This window comes from Lithobates pipiens, unplaced genomic scaffold (assembly GCF_037356315.1).
Source record: "Lithobates pipiens isolate NorthernLeopardFrog02 unplaced genomic scaffold, aLitPip1_a1.2 Scaffold_22, whole genome shotgun sequence".
NCBI lineage: Eukaryota > Metazoa > Chordata > Amphibia > Anura > Ranidae > Lithobates > Lithobates pipiens.
In genome coordinates this window covers 149,444,540-149,470,789 of record NW_027507784.1, presented here as the reverse complement: position 1 = coordinate 149,470,789, position 26,250 = coordinate 149,444,540, and the positions used below count along the sequence as shown (strand labels likewise).

The window sequence follows — 26,250 nt, the reverse complement described above, 5'->3', positions numbered from 1 at the left end:
GGAGAAGACCAGAAGAAGGGAGAATTCCCAGCAAAAGAGCAGAAGACAGCAGAAAAGTCCCGGAGAGGGGAGAAGACCCAGCAAAAGAGCAGAAGACAGCGGAGAAGCCCCAGAGAGGGGAGAAGAACTAGAAAAAGAGTAGAAGACAGCTGAGAAGACCCGGATAGGGAGAAGACTCCTACAACCACCGGGCAAGAGTTGCCGGGAAGAGACCCTTGTCCTCATCTACATGGGGACAAGGTGCTTTGGGATGGGGGAGGCAGGGGGCCCCCTCTGCCCCAAAGCACCCACCCCTTATGTTGAGGGTATGTGGCCTGGTATGTCAGGGTTCCCCTGCAAGATTCTCAGCACACAAGTCGCACCGCAAGTCAGATCATCTTCATTCAAGCTGAGACTTCTATTCAAATCAATGGGCTCCAAGATGGAACCATTGATTTTGAATGGAGACAGAGAAACGCGGAATGGTGCATAACGCTGTGTATACAGCAGTAAGCCCTGTTAAATTGTTTAACACCTTTTACCGGCGTCTGGCATTTTTACAGATCCAGTGCTGGAGCTTCAGAACGCACTTGTCCTGGTTTTTTTTTGGAGCTTAAAAACGCCTATGCCACTTACAGCTCAAAAATGCCATGGTGGGCATGAGACCATAGGTTAACATGGAGAGGTGTTTTTAAGCTGCAAAAAAACACTCAAGAAAGTGACTGTAAAAACATCCGTGGGCATGAGGCCTAAATGTTAGTATTCAGTTATAATATGTATATTTAGGATATAATCCAGACCTTTTTAAAAGCTATCTACTGAGCTATCTGCTCTTTAGGGAGTCTATTTCACATTTTCACACCTCTTATTGAGAGAAGAATGCTTTTTATTTGGAAATGAAATCTATTTTCCTCTAGATGTAAACAGTGCCCCCTTGTCCTCTATGATGACCTTACAATTAATAACTCAACAACAAGTTCACTATATGGACCACTTGTATTTATACGTGTTGATCATATCTCCCTTAATCTTTTCTTCTCAAGAGGGAATAAATTCAGTTAATCTAATCTTTCCTCATAGCTAAGCCACCCCATGCCACTTATCAGTTTGGTTGTCCTTCTCTGCACTTTCCACAGTTACCCAATATCCTTTTTTGCGAACTGGTGCCCAAAACTAAACTGCATATTCTAGATGAGGTCTTACTAATGATATGTACAGGGGCGAAATGATGTCTCTCTCCGCAGTCTATACCTCTCTTAATACCAGAAAGGACTGTGCTTGCTTTGGAAACCTCAGTTTGACATTGCATGTCATTATTAAGCTTATGATCCACCAGAACACCTAGATCCTTCTTCATCATTGATTCCCACAGTTGTACTCCTACTATGTATGATGCATGCATATTCTTAGGACCTAAGTGCATGACTTTACATTTATCAACATTAAATCTCATCTGCCCATTTTAACAGTGCATTGAGGAGCTCGCTCAGTGGGGATCCTCGCACAGATTCCTCCCTGAGCAAGCGGAATTTATCAGAGTCTGTCCCATGTGGTAGGGGCCTAAGTGTAAATAAATGCACACGTGGCCTAAAACATATACTCATTTTATAATGTACGGGAGTAAAACTGGGTGAATTATTGATGGAGAACGATTTAGGTTTCTTGATCAGGGATGAGCTTTATGTTTGAGTCGAACTCACATTAGACTCAAACATTAGCTGTAAATAAATGCACACGTGGCCTAAAACATATACTCATTTTATAATGTACGGGAGTAAAACTGGGTGAATTATTGATGGAGAACGATTTAGGTTTCTTGATCAGGGATGAGCTTTATGTTTGAGTCGAACTCATATTAGACTCAAACATTAGCTGTTCGCCGAACAGCGAGCAATTTTGGGTGTTCGTGGCAAATTCGAACACCCTTTAAAAGTCTATGGGAGAAATCAAAAGTGCTAATTTTAAAAGCTTATATTCCTGGTATTGTCATAAAAAATGTTTGGGGACTTGGGTCCTGCCCCAGGGGACATGTATCAATGCAAAAAAAAGTTTTAAAAACAGTAGTTTTTTTCGGGTGCAGTGATTTTAATAATGCTTAAAGTGAAACAATAAATTTCATACCTGGGGAGTGTCTATAGTATGCCTGTAAAAGGCATGTTTCCCGTGTTTAGGACAGTCTGACAACAAAAGGACATTTCTAAAGGAAAAAAATTAATTTAAAACTACTCGCGGCTACAATGAATTGTCAGTCCGCAATACACATAAAAGTTCCTTGATAAAAATGGCATGGGGATTTCCCCACAGGGGAACCCCAAGCCCAAAAAAAATGTGTGGGGGTCCCCCTAAATTCCATACCAGGCCCTTTAGGTCTGGTATGGATATTAAGGGGAACCCTGCGCCAAAATTAAAAAAAAATGCATACCAGACAAGGGTCTGGTATGGAATTTAAGGGGAACCCCAAAAATCCACACACACAGAGAGGAGTCAGAGAGGACAGCAGGAGCTAGTACTGTCGGGCAAGTCTTCAGAAGGGAACCACCAGTGTGTGTGTGTGGCCAGGAGGGCCAGTAAATGACAGGCACAGCCGGGAGGACTGGGGAGGCACGCCTGAGAGGACTGGGAGTGTGCAGTCTGGGATGGGTGCAGAGACAGTGATAAGGACTGTGATGTCACAGGCAGTGAAGTCGAACAGCTGCAGCCAGGAGGGCTGGCAGGGCCTGAAGAGGGCTTACTGGGAGCAGTAGTCCACCATAGGGCAGCTAGCACTAAAGACTTCCTATTACTATTTTTTGCTCCATTAAATAGGAGTCCGCGGTCCCTGCCTGCAAATGGAAATTTCTAGGGCCTGACTGAGCCACAATTGGGCCTAACCATGTGCTAGCTGTGCCTGGAGTTAAGTGTTGTGCAGGAGAGAGAGGAGAGAGTAGCAGTCTGCAAGCAAGAGAAGTGATGGAGGAGACTGGAGTAGCCAAGTGGATATAGTTGTCCCAACTGATTGATATATAATCAACTAATTGCTTGTTCTACTGGGCATCCCATATATTCTCATCCCTATCCAAGTTCAAATCCCTCAAAAAAAAAGCACAAAAACAAGCACATGGATTGGTAATTGTCCCCAAGGTGATTGGGAAGTGAATGCTGGCTGAGCAGGGTGGGCCACAACTTTCAGCAGCCCCTACGTGGGTACCACTACACGTGCAAACCGCAACACTGGAAAATGTCCCGTGGGCTACTTTGACACATGTAGGGCAGCCCAGTAAAATAAACGGGCTGCCCTATGCGTGTTGCAGGTAAAACAAGTCCAAAAATGTGGGCTCCCACTATGTTAGGTATGAAGGGGGCCTAAACGTCAAATTGGTTGCTATAATATTTCAATTCTGGATAGACAGCGCTCGTATTGGGGTTATTTGCCATTTTCCGTAATGGCGTATGTTGACTAAGTCTTGCATCTCAAAACGAGGCTTGGTTCCCTTCGTTAGTTCTATTAGGCGGAGCGTTACTGAGCCTCGTATTTCAATACGAGGCTTGGTTCCCTTCGTTAGCTTTATTAGGCGGAGCGTCACTGCGCTGCCCGTTCCCCATTGACAAAGTCAGGTATGACGAAACGCGTCTGGGAAGGCACGCAGTGACGCCACCACGTTGTAGGAGAGGAGGACGGGCTCCTGTTTGCTGGCCGGCTTTTTACATTGCTCCTATATGCTGTGTTTTATCTACGTACTTGTAAGTGCATTACTTTTATTTATTAAACTGTTCCTACGTTATTACGCTATGTTAGTCCCTTTCTTTTATGTGGGCCTCTGAGTGCTTCATATCGAGACCACTGAACAGACTATTATCTTGGAAACACCGCTAAGAGATGGAGTGCTGACCCAGCTGAGGAAGGTTAACCTGGATGTCATCCACTTATCATTTGTATATGCTTCATTCCATATATTTTCTGGTAAGCGCATTCAACATATGGTGACGGGTATCTCACGCGCCTTGGAAAGTGTTGAACCACTGTGGTGCTGTCATTTAAGAACACTTACGTCCGTTATTTGGATTCACCTATGAACTTTTCTTAAATTGGTCTTTTTTCACTTTATGCCATGTTTGGCTTTTTTGGTTATTTACACATTATTTGAGGTCTTTTTGCATAATTGTATTAGTCTTTATTTTTATTTTCATATTATATTTTATTTTTTAATTTTAATTGTATATTATATGTAGTGGAGGGTTGGCGCGGCTTTGTATATACTTTATTACTGGTGTGTATACCTGTACACAAAAACAATGAGGCTCCATTCACATCTGTGCATTTCTGAATACATAGCAAACTGCATAGAAAATGCATACATTGCCATGTGTTTCAGAAGTGTGCTGCAAATGCGCATCATGCTTGCATTGTCATTACATGTTAAAGGCACCCCAAAAGCAGGTAGCAGACGCATGTCTGACGTGGGGTTGGTGGTGCCAGAAGAGGAGAGAACTACCTTGGAACAGATTGTGTCACACCTAGAGGGCCTGTTTGGGGAGAAGATACTGCTTCGGAGCTGAGGCAAGTTTTTGTTGTGAGGAAACAGCAGGAGGATGAGAACCTCACTCACTATGCAGTAGGCATGCAGAACCTTTGGAGGTGCCTATAAAAGAGGCATGTGGGTGGCTGTGCTGACATCACTGTCAGTCAACTATGCTGGAGTGGCCAGTGATTAGCAGGACACCATGCTTGCTGGGGGATGAGACAGTAACAGGCAATCGCAGAGTCTGTATCCAAGGAAAGTGCAGGAAAAGATGCAATCAAAGCATATATAGGGCATGGTGCCAGGGCATGGTGTGTTCAGAGATGTTGTCCCTTATCCAGAGTGGTCAGGGCAGACTGCAGTTAGAGAGAAATCCATGTTCAAGTAAGAAGTCAGAGAAGGAGGCAGCTATAAGAAAAGTAGTTTAAATCCAGGCAATAGGTCATTAACAGAAGTAAAAGGGTCAAGGCAAGGCTACGCACAGAAGACAATACCTATAGCTAGATAACATAATTGCTTAAGTTTACTGTTGTGTATAATAGCTATACAACATATGATACTATTTGATGTTTTACTTTATTATTATTATAGTGTCACAACACTTTATTGTGATTAATGGGGTAGTGTGCTTACTTCATGATGTACGCCTTTCTTTTAAATTTTTACTTTGATCATAGATTGCAAACAGAAGTGTCTCACTCTAGGAATCAAGGTAGAGAGAGAAAGAATTTTTGAATAAAAGGCAAAAAAAGTTTTTGGAGTGCGGTTGTCCAGATCTTCTCCCTGTTTTTGATATCTCACTCTAGGGTCAAGTCACACGGCTTTTTAAATTTATTTCAACTGTTATTTTGTTGATATTGCACGCCATGTCATAATGTAAAGTTCGTAAATTCACAAAACTCAGTAGCGCGTCTTTTGTTGTAAAAGTAGATCTCTTCTTATGTAGGGGTATAATAACATATTAGACATTATTTTGCCTACCAAGCCATTATTTTAACAACCAGATTGATGAATACTGTATGCTTGAAATGAAATTCATAAAGAGAAAATTACTTTTAATCACTCATTATCGAGGTGTAGAATTATTCAGATTCAGAATACTTTATTAATCCCAACAGGGAAATTATTAAATCACCTCTTTGGTGTTAAGACAGATTACAACCATTGTCTGACACTTGTTACATTGTGATGAAGCCAAGGTAAATTGACCCTCTTTTCTTTCTTTTCACTAAAATTAAATGCTATTGCTTGGCACAGAAGAGGAAGGTAGCATGCTGTTGTACTTTCAACACACATTTTTTTCATCAATTTGGATATTTTTTAGAGGTTAGAGGTTATCAGCAAGATTTCTTTTTTTTTCCTCAATACTCTATTTAAAGATAACACATGGTAAGTACAGAAACCACCGTTGTGGCAAGTTTGAAATGATAAGTCTTTGCAACAAATGCCATTGTGTAAAAAAGGGACAAGCATGTAAATGAAAATAGGACTCGGAACACCAGGGTCTAGGAAGTCTCTGTACCCCGTATGGCATTTTACATGGTAGACACCATTTTTACAAAGAAGAAGAGCAAGAATGACTCCAGAGGTCTCACAGAAAAAGAAGAACAGTAAGGAAAAAAGAAAGAAAAAGAATAAAACAAAGGGGGGATAGGTGGAGGTAAATGGGGGGGGGGGGTTAGGGAGCCATTTAGCCTGCCAAGCACTCCTTCTGGACCTGGGGACCCAACATTATAGTCTCCAGGGGATTTAGGTCACCAGCTCCGTGTACTCCTCAGAATAGACAAATTCCTGCCAGTAAAAACATCTCCGTGTTCACAAAATCGTCCATCGCATTGATTTTGGCTAATTTAATCAACAAGACAGCCACTGGTGGTGGCAGTGCCTGTTTCCAAAAAAGTGTGATGTAGCTCTTTAAAAGGGATCCTTTTAACAGATACAGTCAAAAAATTTGCCAGATCTTGGGACACATGTTTGAGATGGATTCTCTAACATAGAGTATTTTTACATAAACAGAGACCAATCTTTTAGGTCATAAATTCCATACAGCTCAGAGAGAAGAGAAAAAAAAAAAAAAAAGAGGGTTAGGACTCGTTAATAAAAGCATCCTGTCTCAAGAAAGGAGGCACCTCTGGTCATGGCGTCCCCTCTCCAGGGGGGAATGCACTTATCTCTAGCTATGAATTGTGATCCTATTGGATTGCTATTATGATATTCCTTGTAATGTCTAGGGACACTATGCTTAGAGTCCCTGCTCTTAATTAGAGCAATATGTTCACCCACTCTCATGGAGAAAGTCCTTATTGTGCACCCCACATACTGTTTGCCACAGTGGCAAGTAATCAAGTATACAACAAATGTTGTACCACATGTGCAGAATTGTTTGATAGTATATTTCTTTTTAGTGACAGTTGATATAAATTCAACGGTCTTGCGTCTCCCCAATATGTTGTGTTGACACACACCACATTTTTTGCAGGGAAAAAAACCTGTCAAATTGTGGAAAAAAGAGGGACGGACCGGTGGGTTAATAATATTCGGTGCCATGCAATTTTGTAAAGAAGGTACTCTCCTGAAAATGATCTTGGCTTGTTCCAGCAATGTATTACTGAGGATGTTATCGTTTTTAAGAACATTCCAATGTCTATTGATGATTGTCTTAATTTGTTTGTGTTGTGTTGAAAACAATGTCAACAAGGCCCACTTAAAATTCTCATCCAGTTCTTGTTTAGGTTTGACTACAATTAAGGACTCCCTATCGATATTAGTGACTCTTTGAAGTTCCAAGTCAATAGTGCTGTTATCATATCCCTTATCCAGAAACCTTTGTTTCAGGGTATCTGCCTGTGTTAAAAATGTATCTGTGTTGGTACAATTTCTCAGAAGTCTAAGGAACTAACTCCGGGGGATCAAGTTCAGCCAAGATTTGTGGTGACAACTGTTCATGGGAATAAAACCGTTACCGTCGTGGGTTTAAAATAGGTTTTAAACTTGAATTGTTTATCAGCAATCTCTATTTTCAGGTCCAAAAAATGGATCTTGTTTCTACTTGCCTCATAAGACAACACAATCCCTCTATCATTAGAGTTGAGATAGTCAAAAAACAGTTTGAGGGAGTCCAAAGTACCGCTCCATAGGAGGAGGATGTCGTCAATATACTTAGCCCATAAAATGAGCAATGAGGTTTGTTGGGCATAGGTGACATCCTCCTCCCACTTGGCCATAAAAAAATTTGCAAGGCTCGGAGCAAACTTGGCTCCCATAGCTACACCTCATTGTTGGAGGTAGTAGCGTCCATTAAACCAACAGTTACTATGCTCCATGTCAAATTGCAGAAGTTCTATGAGCTATCCACATTGGAAAGACACCAGAGATTGCTTGCACTCTAAGAAGTTGCCCCTGATGATGCACTTTGAGTGACGAAACGTTGGGCAATGCCAGGCTTAACGCGGGACCTGGACAGACTGCACTACAGTGACTATCACTGAAGCGCTGGACGCTTCAGTTGTTTGCCTGTTTTAATCAACTTAAATGTGAGTGGAATTGTTTTTCCTTAATAAATTGGGCATCGTTTCTAAAGATATTTGCACAATGAGCGTTGTTATTTTTCTCTATCCACATGGCTGCTGAACTGCATGGGAATCTAAATATCTGTTCAAGATTGGAGAGATTTCTGGTTCCAGCATACTGCTTGTGAGGAGTAGTGGAGCAGAGTGGTTTTTCTATTTGTGCATTATCGTTGCACTTATTGTAAGGGTCTGTCATGTTGGGTGACGGTGATGGGACCCCTACTATCCTTATCTCTGCTGAATGAGGTGGAGGGAGATCTGTTGTGGATTCACTGAACTTTCAGTACTTGTTTTGGACTTTTACACATGAATGTGTTACTTTAAATGTGTTTATATATAATTTTTTTTTGCTTTGTGCGCCACATTTTCTTTGTATATATATTGTGCATATTGTTCCCTGCAATATAGTCCAAGCTGCCATTTTGTTTATTTTATTTTTTATTTTATTTCTTATTTTGAGTCAGCGCAACAATCTTTATTTGTATTTATGTCTCTCCACTGCAGCCTGACTTTCCACTGCAGCCTGAGTTACAGGATCACTATATTATGGCCACAGCAGACATGGCATCTTTATACACATGTATACCACAAGGAAAGGGCATAGAGGCTGTTCGTCACTTCTTGGAGCTCAAGCAATCTCTGGCGTCTTTTCAATGTGCATATCTCATAGACCTCCTGCAATTCCTGCAAAATCCTGGAGTATAGTTACTGTTAGTTTAATGGACGCTACTACCTCCAACAACGACAATGGGACCCCTACTATCCTTATCTCTGCTGAATGAGGTGGAGGGAGATCTGTTGTGGATTCACCGAACTTTTAGTACCTGTGTTTATATATAATTTTTTTTTGCTTTGTGCACCTTTTTTTTTGTTTGTTTATGCAGTGGAGAGACACCCCAGACAAAGTCTATTGAGATGAAATGCGTCAGCAGGACTCCACTGCCGCCATTGTTTTTATAAGCGCTTTGAAGTTACTACTTGTAAGTACTACTAATTACTACTAATGTAAGTTTACTACTTTTAATACATTTTTCACATATACGGAATTACGCTGTGTGGCCTTTTTTCTATTCCTCCTATTTACTGAGTGCAAATTGATACCAACCACATGTGTATGGAGAATCAGTATCTACAAGTTTTGAGACAGGATTTCCACAGGTCGCATCCTAATTGGCAGTGGACATCTTAAAGCCTTATTGACTCATAGAACGTATGTTCTCTCTGAGTCTATATTTTCCAGTAAGCCTGTATCTTTATTGGTGGTGTTGCTGTTACACGGGTAGTCGCAATATTACGTTCTGGTTTTTCGTGTTTGAAGATTTACAAGGCTCTGACCATCACTGGGGACTTTATCACTATTTCTATTGATTTAGACACCAATTTTTGATTTATAAATGTATGTTTTATTTACATTGCACTATACACGTTAGTGTTGTTGAAGTATATCTCTTCTATTGCATTTATCAAATAAGTGTGATTTGTAGTTTATGTCATAATATTGATTATTTTTCACTTATATACTTGATTTTAGTTCAAGATACTTGAACTATAATAGTCTAGTTGGGTATATTGAGCGCTGCACTGTATGCACTTTTTTAACTTGATAACAAATGTATCTGTTTGTTGAGCTATCTGCTAATTCTTTGTTTTTGTTATATGGTTGCACAGGGTATTTTGTATATTATAAAATATGTATTTCAATCAATTAGATATCTTACCTTCTTCCTGTAAATGGACTGTGATATTGAGTTCGCACTGTACTTTAGCTTTCAGAAGAATATAAATCTGTTCCTCAGCAGTAACTGTGTCACCAGAATAAACCTAGGTAAGGAAAATTCACAAAAAGTGTTATTTTTCAGCTTTATAGTGATCTACAACTATTTCAAAATCACACTCCTTTAGAGAGTTTCCTTCACTTCTAGTCCTGGTGGCCTTTTTTTTTTTTACCAAACAGGAAATGAGGGAAACTCCCAACAGAAACACAGAAAAGAAAATAAATAAATATTTATTTCATTAGAGAGGGAGGTGGCTAGAACACGTCAGCTTTTTATTGCTATCTGTGTTAAGTCCCGTACACAAGGGACAATAGAAACTGGACAACATTAGACCCATGTCTAGCTGGCTTCTGACAAAGAGCATTGCCGAAAAAGGTCTGTCGACCGGCTCTGCTCAGCGCTCTCACCCAATGGCTGAGAAAGCTGACTGGAGCGTTCTGGCGGGGGGAGGCATCCCCCTGTCAGAACACAGTAGAACAGAAGGAGAGATTGCTGTACTAACATTGGATTGTTAGTGCAGTGGCTGTCAGCCTGCTGGGTTGAACAAAGAAAAACTAGCAATGTGTACTAGGCTATAGGCTGGCCATAGGTGGTTCAAAACCAAGTATGGGCAAGCTAAATGTACCGAGTTGATTGATTGATCAACTTTGGTACAACCAACCTGCCAGATTTATCTGCGATTGTCAGTAGTGGCTGCTAGCAATAATCACTGTCTTCTTACCAAGGGTTGCAGGAAAGAAATTTGGAGTCCCGGATAACAGCAAAAAAACTTTCCCCACTCTATTTAACACAAAATGAAAGTTTGTGGCTTAACATTAACTTTCAATAAACAATCAGAGTTTCAGCAAGCCTGGGTCATATTGGAAATAATAAATTCACTTTTACCAACCTTTTGAATGTCCCTTTTTTATTAAACTGTAACCAATAATAGCATAAAGCCATACATGAGAATTTTAAATTTTTATGAATATTGAAAGATATTTGTATGCTTTGGGAAAAATGTTGTCAATATGCGCCCAAGCCGCACAGCATGTGCTTATTTGTCTGACAACACAGATGGTTACGTGAGCAGATGTCACAATAGCATTGTTTATTATATATGCTACATTTATGGTGTTTGTTTTTATGTTAAAATATATTTCAAGGAAAAATAAAGACTCTGCATGTACAGAAAAATACCTGTTGATGTGCCAGAAATGCACTCAGCTTCTAATTTCTTGCTGTGGGCAGACAACATATGGCATTTTTATTGGACTGAATGGTGACAGCCCTGCTTGCCCTTTTGCTAAATTTTTTAATCCCTTCCACTGTCCCCATCTCCACAACATAAAACAAATTTCTATATAGTCCGAGATAAGAAATGGGAAGGCTAATTTCCAATCTTTAGATAACATTGGAAGTTTCACAGGGCCCAGGAGAGCACTGAATTCTGATAAGATTATCAATTTTTTTGTTCCCTTTTCAAACAAATTTACAGCGGTATTAAAATTGCCACAACAATTTTTTTTAAATAGGGCCCTCTGAAGGTTTACTTTATAATGTAAATGCAGTTAATACATGCTGCAATACCAATCTATAAAAATATAAGTGTGAGATTGCATACAAAACAACTAAAATACCAATGATTTAAAAATAACGTCCTTTATACACATCAGGCCAGTTCATATAAAGACATAAGTGATAGTCCTTTAGAAGTGTGTATTGAGAGATTGTTATCTAGAAATCATCATAAGCTTCTAAACAACTTCTTCTGGTTCATCAAGTACCAGGATCCTCTACGTACTTGTAGTATGGCCTCCTACTCACTAGGGTGCTCGTATCCTGTTGGCTGTTCCTCCAGGGTAGTAGGGTACTGGTTCCTTTATGTGGTTACTCCCTCCCATGCCATGTCAAAATAGAGAGGATGTCCCCAATAGTGTAATATTGTAAATAAAACCTTTTATTATAATTAAAATTGTGCTTACATTCACATAAAGCACTATAGACTATGTGAGGGGGTTCGCTCGGTAGCGGGTGTGTGTGACCCCCTGGATGAGTTCACAACACAAAGTCAGGCACAGCAGACAGCGGTGTAGGTGCAAAAAACAAAAGGTCCGGTTTATTTAGGCTACATGCAGTGATACATATAACAGCCAAACAAAATAAAACAAGAAAATAAATCCTGGTCAGCTTGACCTCTAACTACACACGTAGACTCCCTGTCTAACAACTGGGTGCAGCCTTGTGCTGCCCCAGTCCCTGTCTCTATTGTAGGGGTTTGCCACACAGGCTTTAACTCACCGCACAGAACAGATCTCAGACTCCCCAGTCTATACACACAAAACTGGTTCCAGGATGGAGCATCTCCCTATGCATGCTGGGGTTTTTTGTAGAGGTCTTAATGAGCCCACTTACTTCAGCTGGGCTCATTAACTCTTCCCCTCTAATTGTAAAAGTCTGCATAAAGCCTGAATCTAGGACACACATATTTCCCATCCTGAATACAACCAGGTGATTTTACCTGCGTGCTGCCACATACCCCCCCCTCTTGTTTCAACCTTGGGGTTGTAACACAAGCAGCCAGGCACGCATGTATCCGAGACAAAGCATCCACATTCCCCATTTTAACACCAGGGCGATGCTTAACTGTAAAGTTAAATTCTTGTAGGGCCAGGAACCACCTATTTACCCTTCTATTGGTCTCCTTGTTTTGAGCCATCCACTTTAAAGGAGCGTGATCAGTCACCAGGTCAAAGTGCCTACCTAGCAGATAGTACCGAAGGGAATCTAGAGCCCACTTCACTGCTAAACATTCCTTCTCAATCGTGGAGTAATTTACCTCATGGGACTTCAACTTCCTGCTGAGGTAAATGACTGGGTGCTCTTCCCCGTTCCAGACCTGGGATAACACTGCTCCTAACCCAACGTCTGATGCATCAGTTTGTACAACAAAGTCCTTAGAGAAGTCTGGTGAGTACAACACTGGCTGGCTACATAAGGCTGTTTTTAAGGACTGAAATGCTTCCTCAGCCTCTGGGGACCATTTAACCATAACCGACTCTTTCCCTTTTGTCAGGTTGGTGAGGGGCACAGCCTGAGAAGCAAAATGGGGAATGAATCGTCGATAATAGCCAGCGATTCCCAGAAAGGCTCGTACCTGTTTCTTGCTGTTGGGACGTGGCCAACTATGTATGGCCTCGACTTTATTGACTTGGGGTTTTATCACCCCCCTCCCAATAGTGTACCCAAAATATTTGGCCTCCTCCTGTCCAATGGTACACTTCTTTGGATTGGCCGTAAACCCAGCTTCCCGGATAGAGTCTAGGACTGCTTGTACTTTTGGCAAATGTGAGACCCAGTCTGTGCTATGGATAATCACATCATCCAGGTAAGCTGCAGCATATTTATGATGGGGCCTCAGAATCTTATCCATTTTCCGCTGGAATGTTGCCGGTGCATTCTGTAACCCAAACGGCATTCTCTTATATTGGAATGCCCCATCTGGGGTTACAAACGCAGTTTTCTCCTTGGCCGACTCGGCCAGGGGAATTTGCCAATACCCTTTGGTGAGATCAAGAGTTGTCATATATCGGGCTGTTCCCAGCCGGTCAACCAACTCATCTATACGTGGCATGGGGTAGGTGTCAAATTTTGTAACTTTATTTAATTGTCTAAAATCGTTACAAAACCGCCAGCTCCCATCAGGTTTGGGCACTAGTACAATAGGACTGGACCAGTCACTCTGGGACTCCTCTATCACACCCAATTCCAGCATCCTTTGAACCTCCCCACGTATTGCCTCCCGTCGGGCCTCTGGTATTCTATAAGGTTTTCGTTTTACCCTTTCTCCTGGCGGGGTGATAATGTCATGCTCTACGCCAGATGTTTGTCCCGGAAGCTCAGAGAAAATCTCTTTGTTACGAAGTACAAACTCTTTAACCTCCTGTTGTTGGGGTTTCGATAAGGTGTCTGCTATTCCAACCTCAGGAACTAAGCAATCAGGCTGTACTTGTGACAAAGTCTCTGCGACTAGGGATTCCCTATCCCTCCAGGCTTTCAGCAGATTGACGTGATAGATCTGCTCCGGCTTTCGCCTTCCTGGCTGTCTAACCCTGTAGTTCACCTCACTAATTTTTTCAATTACTTCATATGGACCTTGCCATTTGGCCAGAAATTTGCTTTCAACCGTAGGGACTAGCACCAAGACCCTATCCCCCGGGGAAAAAGTACGTGTCTTGGCCCCACGGTTGTACACTCTCTGCTGTGCTAACTGCGCTTGGGTTAAATGTTCCTTTACAATTGGCATTACCTGTGCAATTCTATCTTGCATCAGGGCGACATGCTCAATCACACTCCTGTGAGGAGAACTCTCATTTTCCCAAGTTTCCTTGGCGATATCCAGCAGCCCTCTTGGGTGTCTCCCATAGAGCAACTCGAAGGGTGAGAAACCCGTAGAGGATTGGGGTACCTCCCTAATGGCAAACATCAGATAGGGTATTAGACAATCCCAATTCTTTCCATCTCTATCCACCACCTTCTTTAACATTTGTTTTAGGGTTTTGTTGAATCTTTCAACCAACCCATCTGTTTGGGGGTGATACACAGATGTACGCAATTGCTTCACTTTGTACAACTTGCATAATTCTTTCATAACCCGGGACATAAAGGGTGTACCTTGGTCCGTAAGCAGTTCCTTACAAATACCCACGCGGCTAAAAACAAGGGATAGCTCTTTGGCTATGGTTTTGGCCGAGGTATTTCGGAGAGGAATTGCTTCCGGATAACGGGTGGCATAGTCCAATATAACCAAAATGTACTGATGCCCCCTAGCAGACTTCATTATCGGACCTACCAAATCCATTGCGATCCTCTCAAAGGGGACCTCAATGATAGGAAGAGGTACCAGTGGGTTACGGAAATGTGGCATAGGTGCCGACTTCTGACACACAGGGCAGGAGGAACAATAATTTTCTATTTCCTTCATGACCCCAGGCCAATAGAATCTCTGCAATACCCTCTCTCTGGTTTTCTCTGTCCCCAGATGACCTCCCAGAATGTGTCCATGAGCCAATTCTAACACCAACTTCCTGTAAGGTTGGGCACTACAAGTTGCTCAATGGTTTCTTCTGCCCTTTGAGCCACTCGATATAGCAGGTCCCTTTCCATAGTGAAGTAAGGATAAGGGCAAGTCTTATCTGGGTTCACTAACTCGCCATCTATTTTCACCACATTTTCCCGTGCCTTTATTAGGGTGGGGTCTTTTAACTGTTCTGTGGCAAAATTTTCCCTGTGAACCTCAAGATCCGAAAACTCCACAGACGGCATGTTTTCATCTGAGGATGTTGGCTCCTCCCCAGTTTCTCGAGTTTCCCCCGCCAATACCGACAAGGGAAATTTAGGAGAGTCCTCACCACTCCCAGAGGAATTCTGGTCATCTTCCTGGTTTATAGGGGCACCAGTGGGGGGCTCAGGACAATCCCAGAGTTCCCAGAATTTTGGAAAATCCCTTCCCACAATAGCATCATGTGGTAACTGAGACACTAACCCCACCTGATGAGAGAGGTTACCTTTGGGGGTCTCAAAAAACACTGAAGTTACAGGATACTCTCGGGTGTCCCCATGCACACAAATAACAGCCACCCTGTTCTTCCCAGAGACCTCTGTAGTAACTAATTCAGCTTTTATCAATGTTACCAGGCTACCTGAATCTAGCAACACATCAACATGTCTACCATTAATACACATTTTACATAAATGTTTCTCAGGTCCCCGAATGGCAGTGCATGCAACTGTCGCAAACAGCGACTGACGTCTCTCCCTTATAAAGTCACATTGCATAGGCTCATCCACAACTGGGCAATTGGCTGCAATATGTCCCTCTTGCCGGCAGCGGTAGCAAATAATTTTTTTCGCTGCCTCTTGCAGCATGGGCTTCCTGGGCTGCTCCCGCCAGACCTTAGGTAGAACTCCCACCCTCTCACTCTCTCCACCCTCACCCCTTGGAGTCATCTTACCCGCCACTGGGGATGATCTGGTCTTAGGGGGAAAAGTCCGTGAGTCCCTGGAAGAGGTGGTCAAGTTCTCTGTAGCCAAGTACCTCTCAACCAGATCCACAAGTTTATCTGCATTTTCTGGGTCTCCATGGCTTACCCATTTTTGGATGGCAGTAGGAAGAGCTCTCAGGAAACGATCCATAACCACACGTTCCACAATGTTTGGTGCGGTCAAAATCTCTGGCTGCAGCCACTTCCTGCTCAGGTGAATGAGATCATACATTTGAGACCTGGGAGGTTTTCCAACCTGAAAAGTCCAGTTATGCACACGCTGAGCCCGGACTGCCAGGGTGACACCCAGCCGTGCCAATATTTCTGCTTTTAGCACCACATAGTCTTTTGCTTGGTCAGGCTCTAGGTCATAATAAGCTTTCTGCGATTCCCCAGTTAACAGAGGGGCCACCAGTCCAGCCCATTGCTCCTTAGGCCACTTTTCCCTTTCAGCAGTCCTTTCAAATGTGGTCAAAAATACCTCCGGATCATCCTCTCCAGTCATTTTTGTCAGTAAACGGCTCACACCAAAGGTTGCGGTATTATTGTACCCACTTGCTTCATTGGTCTGCGGACGTTGCTGTATCAATGTCTCTATTTGCTGTTGAAAATTCTGCTCTTGCTTCTGCAACAGGTCTATGAAGCGGGCTTCAGATCGCTGCTGGGCTTGTTGCTGAGCTTCCAAACTCTGCTGCAAAGTTGCATTTGTCTGCTGCTGATTTGCATTTGCCTGCTGCTGGGCTTGTTGTTGAGCTGCAAGGCTCTTTTGTAAAGCTGCATTTGTTTGCTGCTGATTTGCATTTGCTTGCTGCTGGTTTGCATTTGCTAGAGCCAGCTGTCTCAGTATCTCCTCCATGCTGGCCTTAACAAAAAAAAAACTGCCAAAATTCTCCACCAACTGTGAGGGGGTTCGCTCGGTAGCGGGTGTGTGTGACCCCCTGGATGGGTTCACAACACAAAGTCAGGCACAGCAGACAGCGGTGTAGGTGCAAAAAACAAAAGGTCCGGTTTATTTAGGCTACATGCAGTGATACATATAACAGCCAAACAAAATAAAACAAGAAAATAAATCCTGGTCAGCTTGACCTCTAACTACACACGTAGACTCCCTGTCTAACAACTGGGTGCAGCCTTGTGCTGCCCCAGTCCCTGTCTCTATTGTAGGGGTTTGCCACACAGGCGTTAACTCACCGCACAGAACAGATCTCAGACTCCCCAGTCTATACACACAAAACTGGTTCCAGGATGGAGCATCTCCCTATGCATGCTGGGGTTTTTTGTAGAGGTCTTAATGAGCCCACTTACTTCAGCTGGGCTCATTAACTCTTCCCCTCTAATTGTAAAAGTCTGCATAAAGCCTGAATCTAGGACACACATATTTCCCATCCTGAATACAACCAGGTGATTTTACCTGCATGCTGCCACAACTATCACAGTGTACTTCCAGATTTTATGTCACCTCTGGTCCGTGATCACTCAGGCTCTCACAGGTGACTTCACAAACAGTGGTTCCAAATGACAGCAATTTCCTTGATATAACATGTAGGGTGGAGCCTGAGTGATCACGAGTGATTACATATATACTATATAGGTAACGACTTTCCATCTATTTTAGTTCGGTTTTAGTTTTTTTCTCCAGAAGAAATATAGATTAACCACTTCAGCTCCGGACCAATTGTCAGCCTAAGGACCAGAGGTCTTTTTACAATTTCGCACTGCACTGCTTTAACTGGTAATTGCGCGGTCATGCAATGTTGTACCCAAACGAAATTTGCGTCCTTTTATTCCCACAAATAGAGCTTACTTTTGATGGTATTTGATTGCCTCTGCGATTTTTATTTTTTGCGATATAAATGGAAAAACACCGAAAATTTTGAGAAATAAAGATATTTTCTACTTTTTGTTATAAGAAAAATCGAATAAACTCAATTTTAGTCATACATTTAGGGCAAAATTTATTCAGCCACATGTCTTTAGTAAAAAAAATGTCAATAAGCGTATATTTATTGGTTTGCGCAAAAGTTATAGCGCCTACAAACTAGAGTACATTTTCTGGGATTTACACAGCTTTTAATTTATGACTGCCTATCTCATTTCTTGAGGTGCTAAAATGGCAGGGCAGTACAAACCCCCCCCCAAATGACCCCATTTTGGAAAGTAGACACCCCAAGGAAATTGCTGAGGGGCATGCTGAGCCCATTGAATATTTTTTTTTTGTCCCAAGTGATTGAATAATGACACAAAAAAAAAAGTTTACAAAAAGTTGTCACTAAATGATATATTGCTCACACATGCCATAGTTATATGTGGAATTACACCTCAAAATATATTCTGCTGCTTTTTGGGAGTTTAGCCACGTACGGCACCCCGAAAACCAATCACTGCCTTCAGGATTTCTAAAAGTGCAAATTTTTGATTTCACTCCTCACTACCTATCACAGTTTCGAAGGCCATAAAATGCCAAAATAACACAAAACCCCCCCAAATGACCCCATTTTGGAAAGTAGACACCCCAAGCTATTTACTGAGAGGCATGTTGAGTCCATGAAATATTTTATATTTTGCCACAAGTTGCAGGAATATTACAATTTTTTTTTTTTGCACAAAGTTGTCACTAAATTATATATTGCTCACACATGCTAAGGGCATAAGTGAAATTACACCCCAAAATAAATTCTGCTGCTTCTCCCGAGTACGGGGATACCACATGTGGGGGACTTTTTGGGAGCCTAGCCACGGGGGGTAAAAGGGTTAACTAGGGGCAATCAGGGGGTTAAAACCATTATTGGGTAGTATATCGGGGTACCTAGCGCTATAAAAACCTGGCGTGATCCTAAAAAAATAACTATCTACTTAGCGGCACCAGTGACACTAATGCAGCGATCAGAAAAACGATCGCTTAGTGACACTGGCAAAAGGGGGTGAAAGGGTTAACTAGGGGCAATCAGGGGGTTAAAATCATTATTGGGTAGCATATCGGGGTACCTAGCGCTATAAAAACCTGGCGGTGAACCTAAAAAAATAACTAGCTACTTAGCGGCACCAGTGACACTAATGCAGCGATCAGAAAAATGATGACACTGGCAAAAGGGGGTGAAAGGGTTAACTCTAGGGGCAATCAGGGGGTTAAACCTTTATTGGGGGGGTAGGGGGCTACCCTGGACCTAACACTAACTGCCCTGACACTTTTTACTGTCACAACTGACACTGAATGCAGTGATCAGTAAATAAATGATCACTGCAATCAGTGACACTGTGACTGGGAGGGGGAGGGGGGGCGCGATCGGGGGGGTGATCGGGGGGTTTGTGTGCCTATGTGTACCTACATGTCAGTGTAGTGTTGGTGCACACTTACTTTCACTGTTCTCCTCGTAGTCCGGTCAAAAAGACCGCCTCGAGGAGAATGACATCACTTCCTCCCTGCCTGTGTTTACTGTACACAGCGGGGGAAGCTTCTCATTCGCCAGGAGCGATCGAGGGGATGGCCAGAAACCAACAGCCATCCCCTCATCCCGGATCGCTCCTGCAGTGAAACGGACTGCCGCATCCAGCTGGAAGGCGAGCATGTACATGTACGTGCTTGTGCCTGTCGGTGCCATTGCACCGACGTACATTGCCATGCGGTGGTCCTTAAGTGGTTAACCACTTGCCGACCGCCTCATTCACATTCACGTCGGCAAAGTGGTTCGCGTCCGCAAAACGACATACCGTTAAGTCAGCCCCTTTAGGAGCCATGGCAGGCACGCATGCCCACTGCGCGGCAGGGGACCCAATGCGCGTGGCCGGTGGGAACCCTGCGATCACGGGCACAACAGCCAAAACAGGGATTTGTGTGTGTAAACACACAAATCCCTGTTCTGACAGGGGAGAAGAGACACACCTGCTGTTTGTAGTAATTACGGACAGCGATATATCTCCTCCCCCCTCAGTCCCATCCCCCCACAGTAAGAAACACTCACGAGGGAACACATTTAACCCCTTGATTGTACCCTAGTATTCACCCATTCCCAGCCAGTGACATTTGCCCAGTAAACAGTGAATTTTTATAGCTCTGATCACTGTATAAATGTCAATGGTCCCAACAATGTGTCAAAAGTGTTCGATCTGTCCGCCACAATGTCACAGTACTGCTAAAAATCACAGATCACTGCCATTACTAGTAAAAAAATAAAATAATAAAAATGCCATAAATCTAGTTTGTAGACACTATATCTTTTGCACAAACCAATCAATATGCGCTTATTGTGATTTTTTTTTGATTTTTTTACCAAAAATATGTAGAAGAATACATATTGGCCTAAACCAATGAAGAAATTTGTTTTTTAAAAACATTTTGGGGATATTTATTATAGCAAAAAGTAAAAAATATATCTTTTTCCAAAATTTACACATTTTTCAGTTTATAGCGCAATAAATAAAAACCGCAGAGGTGATTAAATACCACCAAAAGAAAGCCCTATTTGTGAGAAAAATAGGGCATCAGTTTTGTTTGGGTACAAACGCACAATTGTCAGTAAAGCGACGCAGTGCCGTATCACAAAAAAAAGGCCTGGTAATTAAGGGGGCAAATCTTCCGGTCTGTAAGCGGTTAAACAAACCTGCAATTTTGTATTAACACCTTTATACAAAACAGCACCTTTACATTTTGCAATTACCAAATATTCAGGCTGACAAACTGAGCTCACACCTATGATTTATTTTATTTATTTTTTGTGTTTGTTTCTAACTTGTAGTAACAGTTCAATGTATTTCCTAATTCACAGCCCAGTGCTTCAAGAAATAGAAAAGTAATTACTCTAGAAAAACACAGTAAGCTCCTGCGTAGACACTTCATATATTTGTATAAATACCTAAAGCAAACCAGGAAGCAATTGTGGTAAGCAAAGCATATCAAATATTCACATACTGACAATAGTAATAATCTTGACAATATACATTTTTGTTTTGCGGAGAAGGCTTTATTTCAGTAGACATACCAGACTACTGATATACCACCATTAGCCCTTGTACACACGGTCGGAGATTCCGACAACCAAATCCATCGGATTTTGTCCGACGGATTTTGTCCGAAACTGTTGTATACACACGGTCGGACGAATTTGTCGGAAAATCCGATCGTTCAGAACGTGATGACGTTATTTCGTTACGATGGGACTACGTTCAGGCTAGTAGCCAATAGCTTTGGTCTAGGAATTTGATCTGAGCATGCGTGGCACTTTGTCCGATCGGAATTCTCTACACATGATCGGAGTATGTCCGATAGGAGCATTTTGTTGGAAAATATTTCCAGCAAGTTGGAAAATTTGGTCCGACGGATATTCAGACGGAAACAGTCCGATGCAGACCACACACAGTCGGAATATCCGACAAAACACTCCGATCAGACACATTCCGTCGGAATCTCCGATCGTGTGTACAAGAGCTAAGGCAGACTTTTTCTGTATCTTTGTGTGTAATAGAGTCTTCTGGGTACCTTCATAAAATAGAAAGAATGACAAAGTGGTCCATCAAGAGTTATACTGGATAGATAGATAGATAGATAGATAGATAGATAGATAGATAGATAGATAGATAGATAGATAGATAGATAGATAGATAGATAGATAGATAGATAGATAGATAGATAGATAGATAGATAGATTTTTTGTCTGACTATAGATCTATGTTTGTCCGAAATATGTTTGAATCCACCTTGCTGACTCACTACCTCTGCTGGATGTCTATTCCAAGCATCAATTACTCTTTCGGTAAAATAATACATTTCTAAGATTGGTTTTAAACTTTCCTACGGATAGTTTGAGTTCATGTCCCCAATGATCTTGATCTTGGATTCATGTTGAAAATACCTTGTTCACTCCCATGATGTATTTGTTTTCCAATTTATTTTTTATGGATTTTTTTGCAGAGAATAACAGCACATAAAACAGCACAGAAAACGAATAAAGTGACAAAGCCAATATTTACTAAGCTATAGTGAGTTCACAGATTCGTAGTATATGTCAAATAGAGCAGCTTGACAGACATCGTTCTCGGTATCCATCAATGCTAGTATTATAAACACAGAGCAAGTAACTGATATAGAACATAAGAGGAACTGTACTGGAACAATCAAAGAAAATTAACATAAAGCTAAATAAAGTAAATAAGGTAAAGTATAATGTACACCACTTGTATATCATATGGGAGATTCAGTTGTCAGATATACATCTGGGCCCAGGTGGACCACTTAAAAATTAAAATATGTGAGAATATGAGAATGATGTGCTGATATGACCCGCTCATAATGGTACAGGATATTATGTTGACGTATCTCTTCTGAACCAGTTGGAGCTGAAGTGGTTTTCCATTTTTTTGTTATGATTAAATGGGACGCAATGAGGATATGAGATAGACATGGGCGCCGTCAAAAAATTAGTTTTGTTCCATACAAAAAAAAAATTGTATTTCGTGTACGAAATTCAATTTGGATTCGTACAAAATACAAATTTTTGTTAGATTTGTAAACTTTTCGTTAAAATAACAAAAGTTTGTTATGATGAAGTTATCATTATGAGGTGCTCCCACCATCCCTGTGCTGTGCTGACTTCCTGGGTTTTTAACCTTTAGTTTAGTTAACTTTTCGTAAAAATAACGAAAGTTCGTTAAGATGAATTTATCATTATGAGGGGCTCCCACCATCCCTGTGCTGTGCTGACTTCCTCTGATTGGTGAACAAAACACCAGTCATGTTTCTGTTAATTTGGATCCGAAATTCTAAAATTCGTTAACGAAATTTCGCATTTCGTATGACATTCGAAAGCATAGAAATTCCCATAGGGTTCCCACCATCCCTGTGCCGAGTTCCCAGGTCTGTACACCTGCTGTGTGTCCATTATGAGGGGTTCCCACCATCCCTGTGCTGAGTTCCCAGGTCTGAGTGTACACCCGCTGTGCCCATTATGAGGAGTTCCCACCATTCCTGTGCTATGCTGACTTCCTCTGATTGGTGAACAAAACACCAGTCACAATTCTCATCCCTGTGTTGAGTTCCTGGGGTTTTAACTTTTAGGTTCATTAACTTTTTGTAACAATTACAAATTTTCGTTATGATGAATTTATCATTATGAGGGGTTCCCAACATCCCTGTGCTATGCTGACTTCCTGGGTTTTTAACTTTTCGGTTTGTTAACTTTTCGTAACAATTATGAATTTTCATTATGATTTTGGATCCGAAATTTTGTATTTCAAACGGAATTCGTATGCATAAAAATTCGTATTTTGGATTTGCACAAATGTACGAATTTCTGGAAATTCATACGAATTTTCACTTCATACAAAACTAATCGCACATGTCTAATATGAGATACCATGGTCCTAAATTGGAGTTGATAATTATCTATACATATATTTAGTAATGCTAGATGTGGGGAGGGTTTCAATGGTATTCCTGCAACACTGGAAATGAATGAAAAAGAGCATTTCAAAAGATTTTCAAACTTTACATCCCCAAAGCATATGAAAGAGGTTGCCTATTGGCCCACAGTGAAACCAACAGTGAAGGGATTGATCAGAGTATACAGGATCTTTGATCATTTATACTGGGTAAAGTAGCCTCTGTGCAAGATTCAATGATCAGTCATCTTAAAGCTATGCACTATTGCAGTTCACCATGTGTCTAATGCCGCGTACACACATAGCAGACTATCCAGCGGACTTAGTCTGGCGGACTTTCTGCCGGACTGTCCGCCAGACTTTCCGAATGAGCTACCTGCCCACACACGGAACTTTTGTGGCGGACTAATACGGCATACTAAGTCCACCGGACTATCCACCGTACTTTTGAAATGAACGGACTCGCCCACACACGCGGAGAAAAGTCCGCTCATTTTGAGCGCGTCTCCAGGTATAGACAATTCGGCTTGGGGGTCCCCCCAGGTCCATAACAGACCCTTATCCGAGCACGCTACCCAGCCGGCCAGGAAATGGGGTGGGGATGAGCGAGCGCCCCCCCCCCCTCCTGAGCCGTACCAGGTCGCGTGCCCTCAACATGGGGGGTGCCTTGGGGAAGGGGGGGCCATGCAGGCCCCCCCCACCCCAAAGCACCTTGTCCCCATGTTGACGAGGACAAGGGCCTCTTCCCGACAACCCTGGCCATTGGTTGTCAGGGTCTGCGGGCGGGGGGCTTATCGGAATCCCGACAACCAAAAGACCCCGACAACCAAAGGCCAGGGTTGTCGGGAAGAGGCCCTTGTCCTTATCAACATGGGGACAAGGTGCTTTGGGGTGGGGGGCACGCACGGCCCCCCCTTCCCCAAGGCATCCCCCATGTTGAGGGCATGCGGCCTGGTACGGCTCTGGAGGAGGGGGTGCTCGCTCGTCCCCACCCCCTTTCCTGGCCAGCCGGGTAGCTAGCTCGGATAAGGGTCTGTTATGGTCCTAGGGGGGACCCCCACGCCGATTTTTCGGCGTAGGGATTCCCCTTTAGTACATACCAGCAAAGGAGGAGTCGCTGGCCCTGGCTACCTGGAGACGCGCTCAAAATGAGCAGACTTTTCTCCGGCGGACAGATTGGAGTGCAAAAAAACTTTCTTATAAACAAAAAAAGAAAAGAAAATGGTGTCCCCGGATCGGGGCTTTTTGCCAGCAAAGTTTAACCTGTGTAATATAAATAACATTGACATGTAGAAAAGTAAACTAATATTGTAAATATTTATTAATAATAAAAAGAGGATAAAATGGGTCACGCAGTAGTCAAGGACTGAGCTCCACAAATTAGGTAAAAATGTATAGTATTACATGTATGAACAGAAATACACATATACATAGAATTGTGATGCTTGAAACATAGTATCAGTACAGTAAGAGATATATGCGTGTAGATAGTAAAAACCCTTTACGCGTTTCAACCCTCCCAGGGGTCTTCTTCAGAAGGTTACTATCTATTTATGAAAGAATAGAGAAAAGACAAGCATAAATATATATCACAATACATGATGCACTGTGTTGTACTAAAAATAATCTGTTGTAGACAGAGTATATATCAAAACATTGTAAGATTACACAGTTAACAATCAAGCGATACATATTGTAACAATAAATACCTATATTGATCACAAAAGAAATCCTCTTTCAAAGGACCGGACAGGGTTCCGTACATTCTCCCATAGTCTTCATAGATGTGCCGACCTTATACAGATGGAAAAAGTGGCTGGCTCTGCCCGGACAAAGGGGGAAAGAGCAAGGAAAATGGATCCAAAGGGGTAAAAAAGCTTACAAGGGATCACATCACTGTTACCACCTCCAAAACATAATAATGGAGGAAGGTATGGGTATGGGTAAGCGGGATTAGGAGAGAGGGCAACCTACAGGAAAAGAAAGAATATAAGACATGGGTATATATATATATATATATATACATATACATGTATATATGAAGAGGGGCCCTATTTAGAAAGCTATCACCTCTGTATAGAGAGATAGGACATGCCCGCATGCAGTGTCAATAGTATACACATGTCTAGGATACGCATATGTCAAGTGAATCCTGCCATTTCAGAGTGGAATATTTCACTCGGTTAGGGTGTAAGCAAATGCCCAAGGAAAACCCCAAAGAGAAGACCAACGCCAAACCAAGACACCATGTACAGCGAAAGTGGGAAAGGGGGGGAAGAGTGGAAAATTGAAAAGGGAAAAGAAGCAGAGACGGAAAGGGAGGTGAAGTGGCTGCGAACACGTGCCAAACAAAACTACAAGAATGAACCAACAGTGAACGTAACTGAAGAAAAAAGTGAATGGGGAAAGAAAGTGAAGTCGTGTAGCAGCTTCAGAATATCACAACGTGACCACAGTAGTGCAAAAAGTAAAATAATGTATATATACCTATAGCCAATTTCCAATGGGTCCACATTGGACAATAGAGCCAAAAAGAAAACACTCAAATAATGAGTGGTAAAGTGACTTGGAAGTGGTGACCTTTATAGTACAGCCCTTCACATTAATATGTTTCCATGGGGCCAGAGTGGTCTTAAGTCTGCAAATAGACAAGAGATAGTCTTATACTCCTGCCGACAGAACTATATATAGTGCAATAAAATGAGTGGAACAGCATAGAATAAAAGAACCCAAGGACTTACCCAGTTGCGTGAAAGCAGTGTGCGTGTGCTCCTGTGGATGAGGAAGTGATGTGCAGTGTGAGGGGGTGGAATATAAGTAGCCCAGGTTGGGTTGATGGATCAATCAGAAGTCTCCACCTGTTAACCCATAACCACTTTTGGTCGCCTAGAAAACGACCGGATGTGGTCCCCTCGGCGTTCCGGAAATGACTCTCCTGATAAGGCGGGAGAGTACACGGTAGCGTCGCACCGGCGTGACGTGGGTGCGTCGCGTCGTACGCGCGGAACGCGCGTGCGCAGTGAGGCCACCAGTC

The 26,250-nt window shown here is 42.3% G+C and overlaps 1 protein-coding gene across 1 annotated transcript in view; it reads right to left on the bottom strand.

The window, feature by feature from the left end:
* Positions 1-26,250, bottom strand: part of LOC143924250 (parathyroid hormone 2 receptor-like) — a 286,100-nt gene that overhangs the window by 75,542 nt on the left and 184,308 nt on the right. The window contains exon 2 of the mRNA XM_077448456.1: positions 9,766-9,868. Coding sequence (XP_077304582.1) covers positions 9,766-9,868 — 103 coding nt within the window. The remainder of the gene's footprint in view (positions 1-9,765; positions 9,869-26,250) is intronic.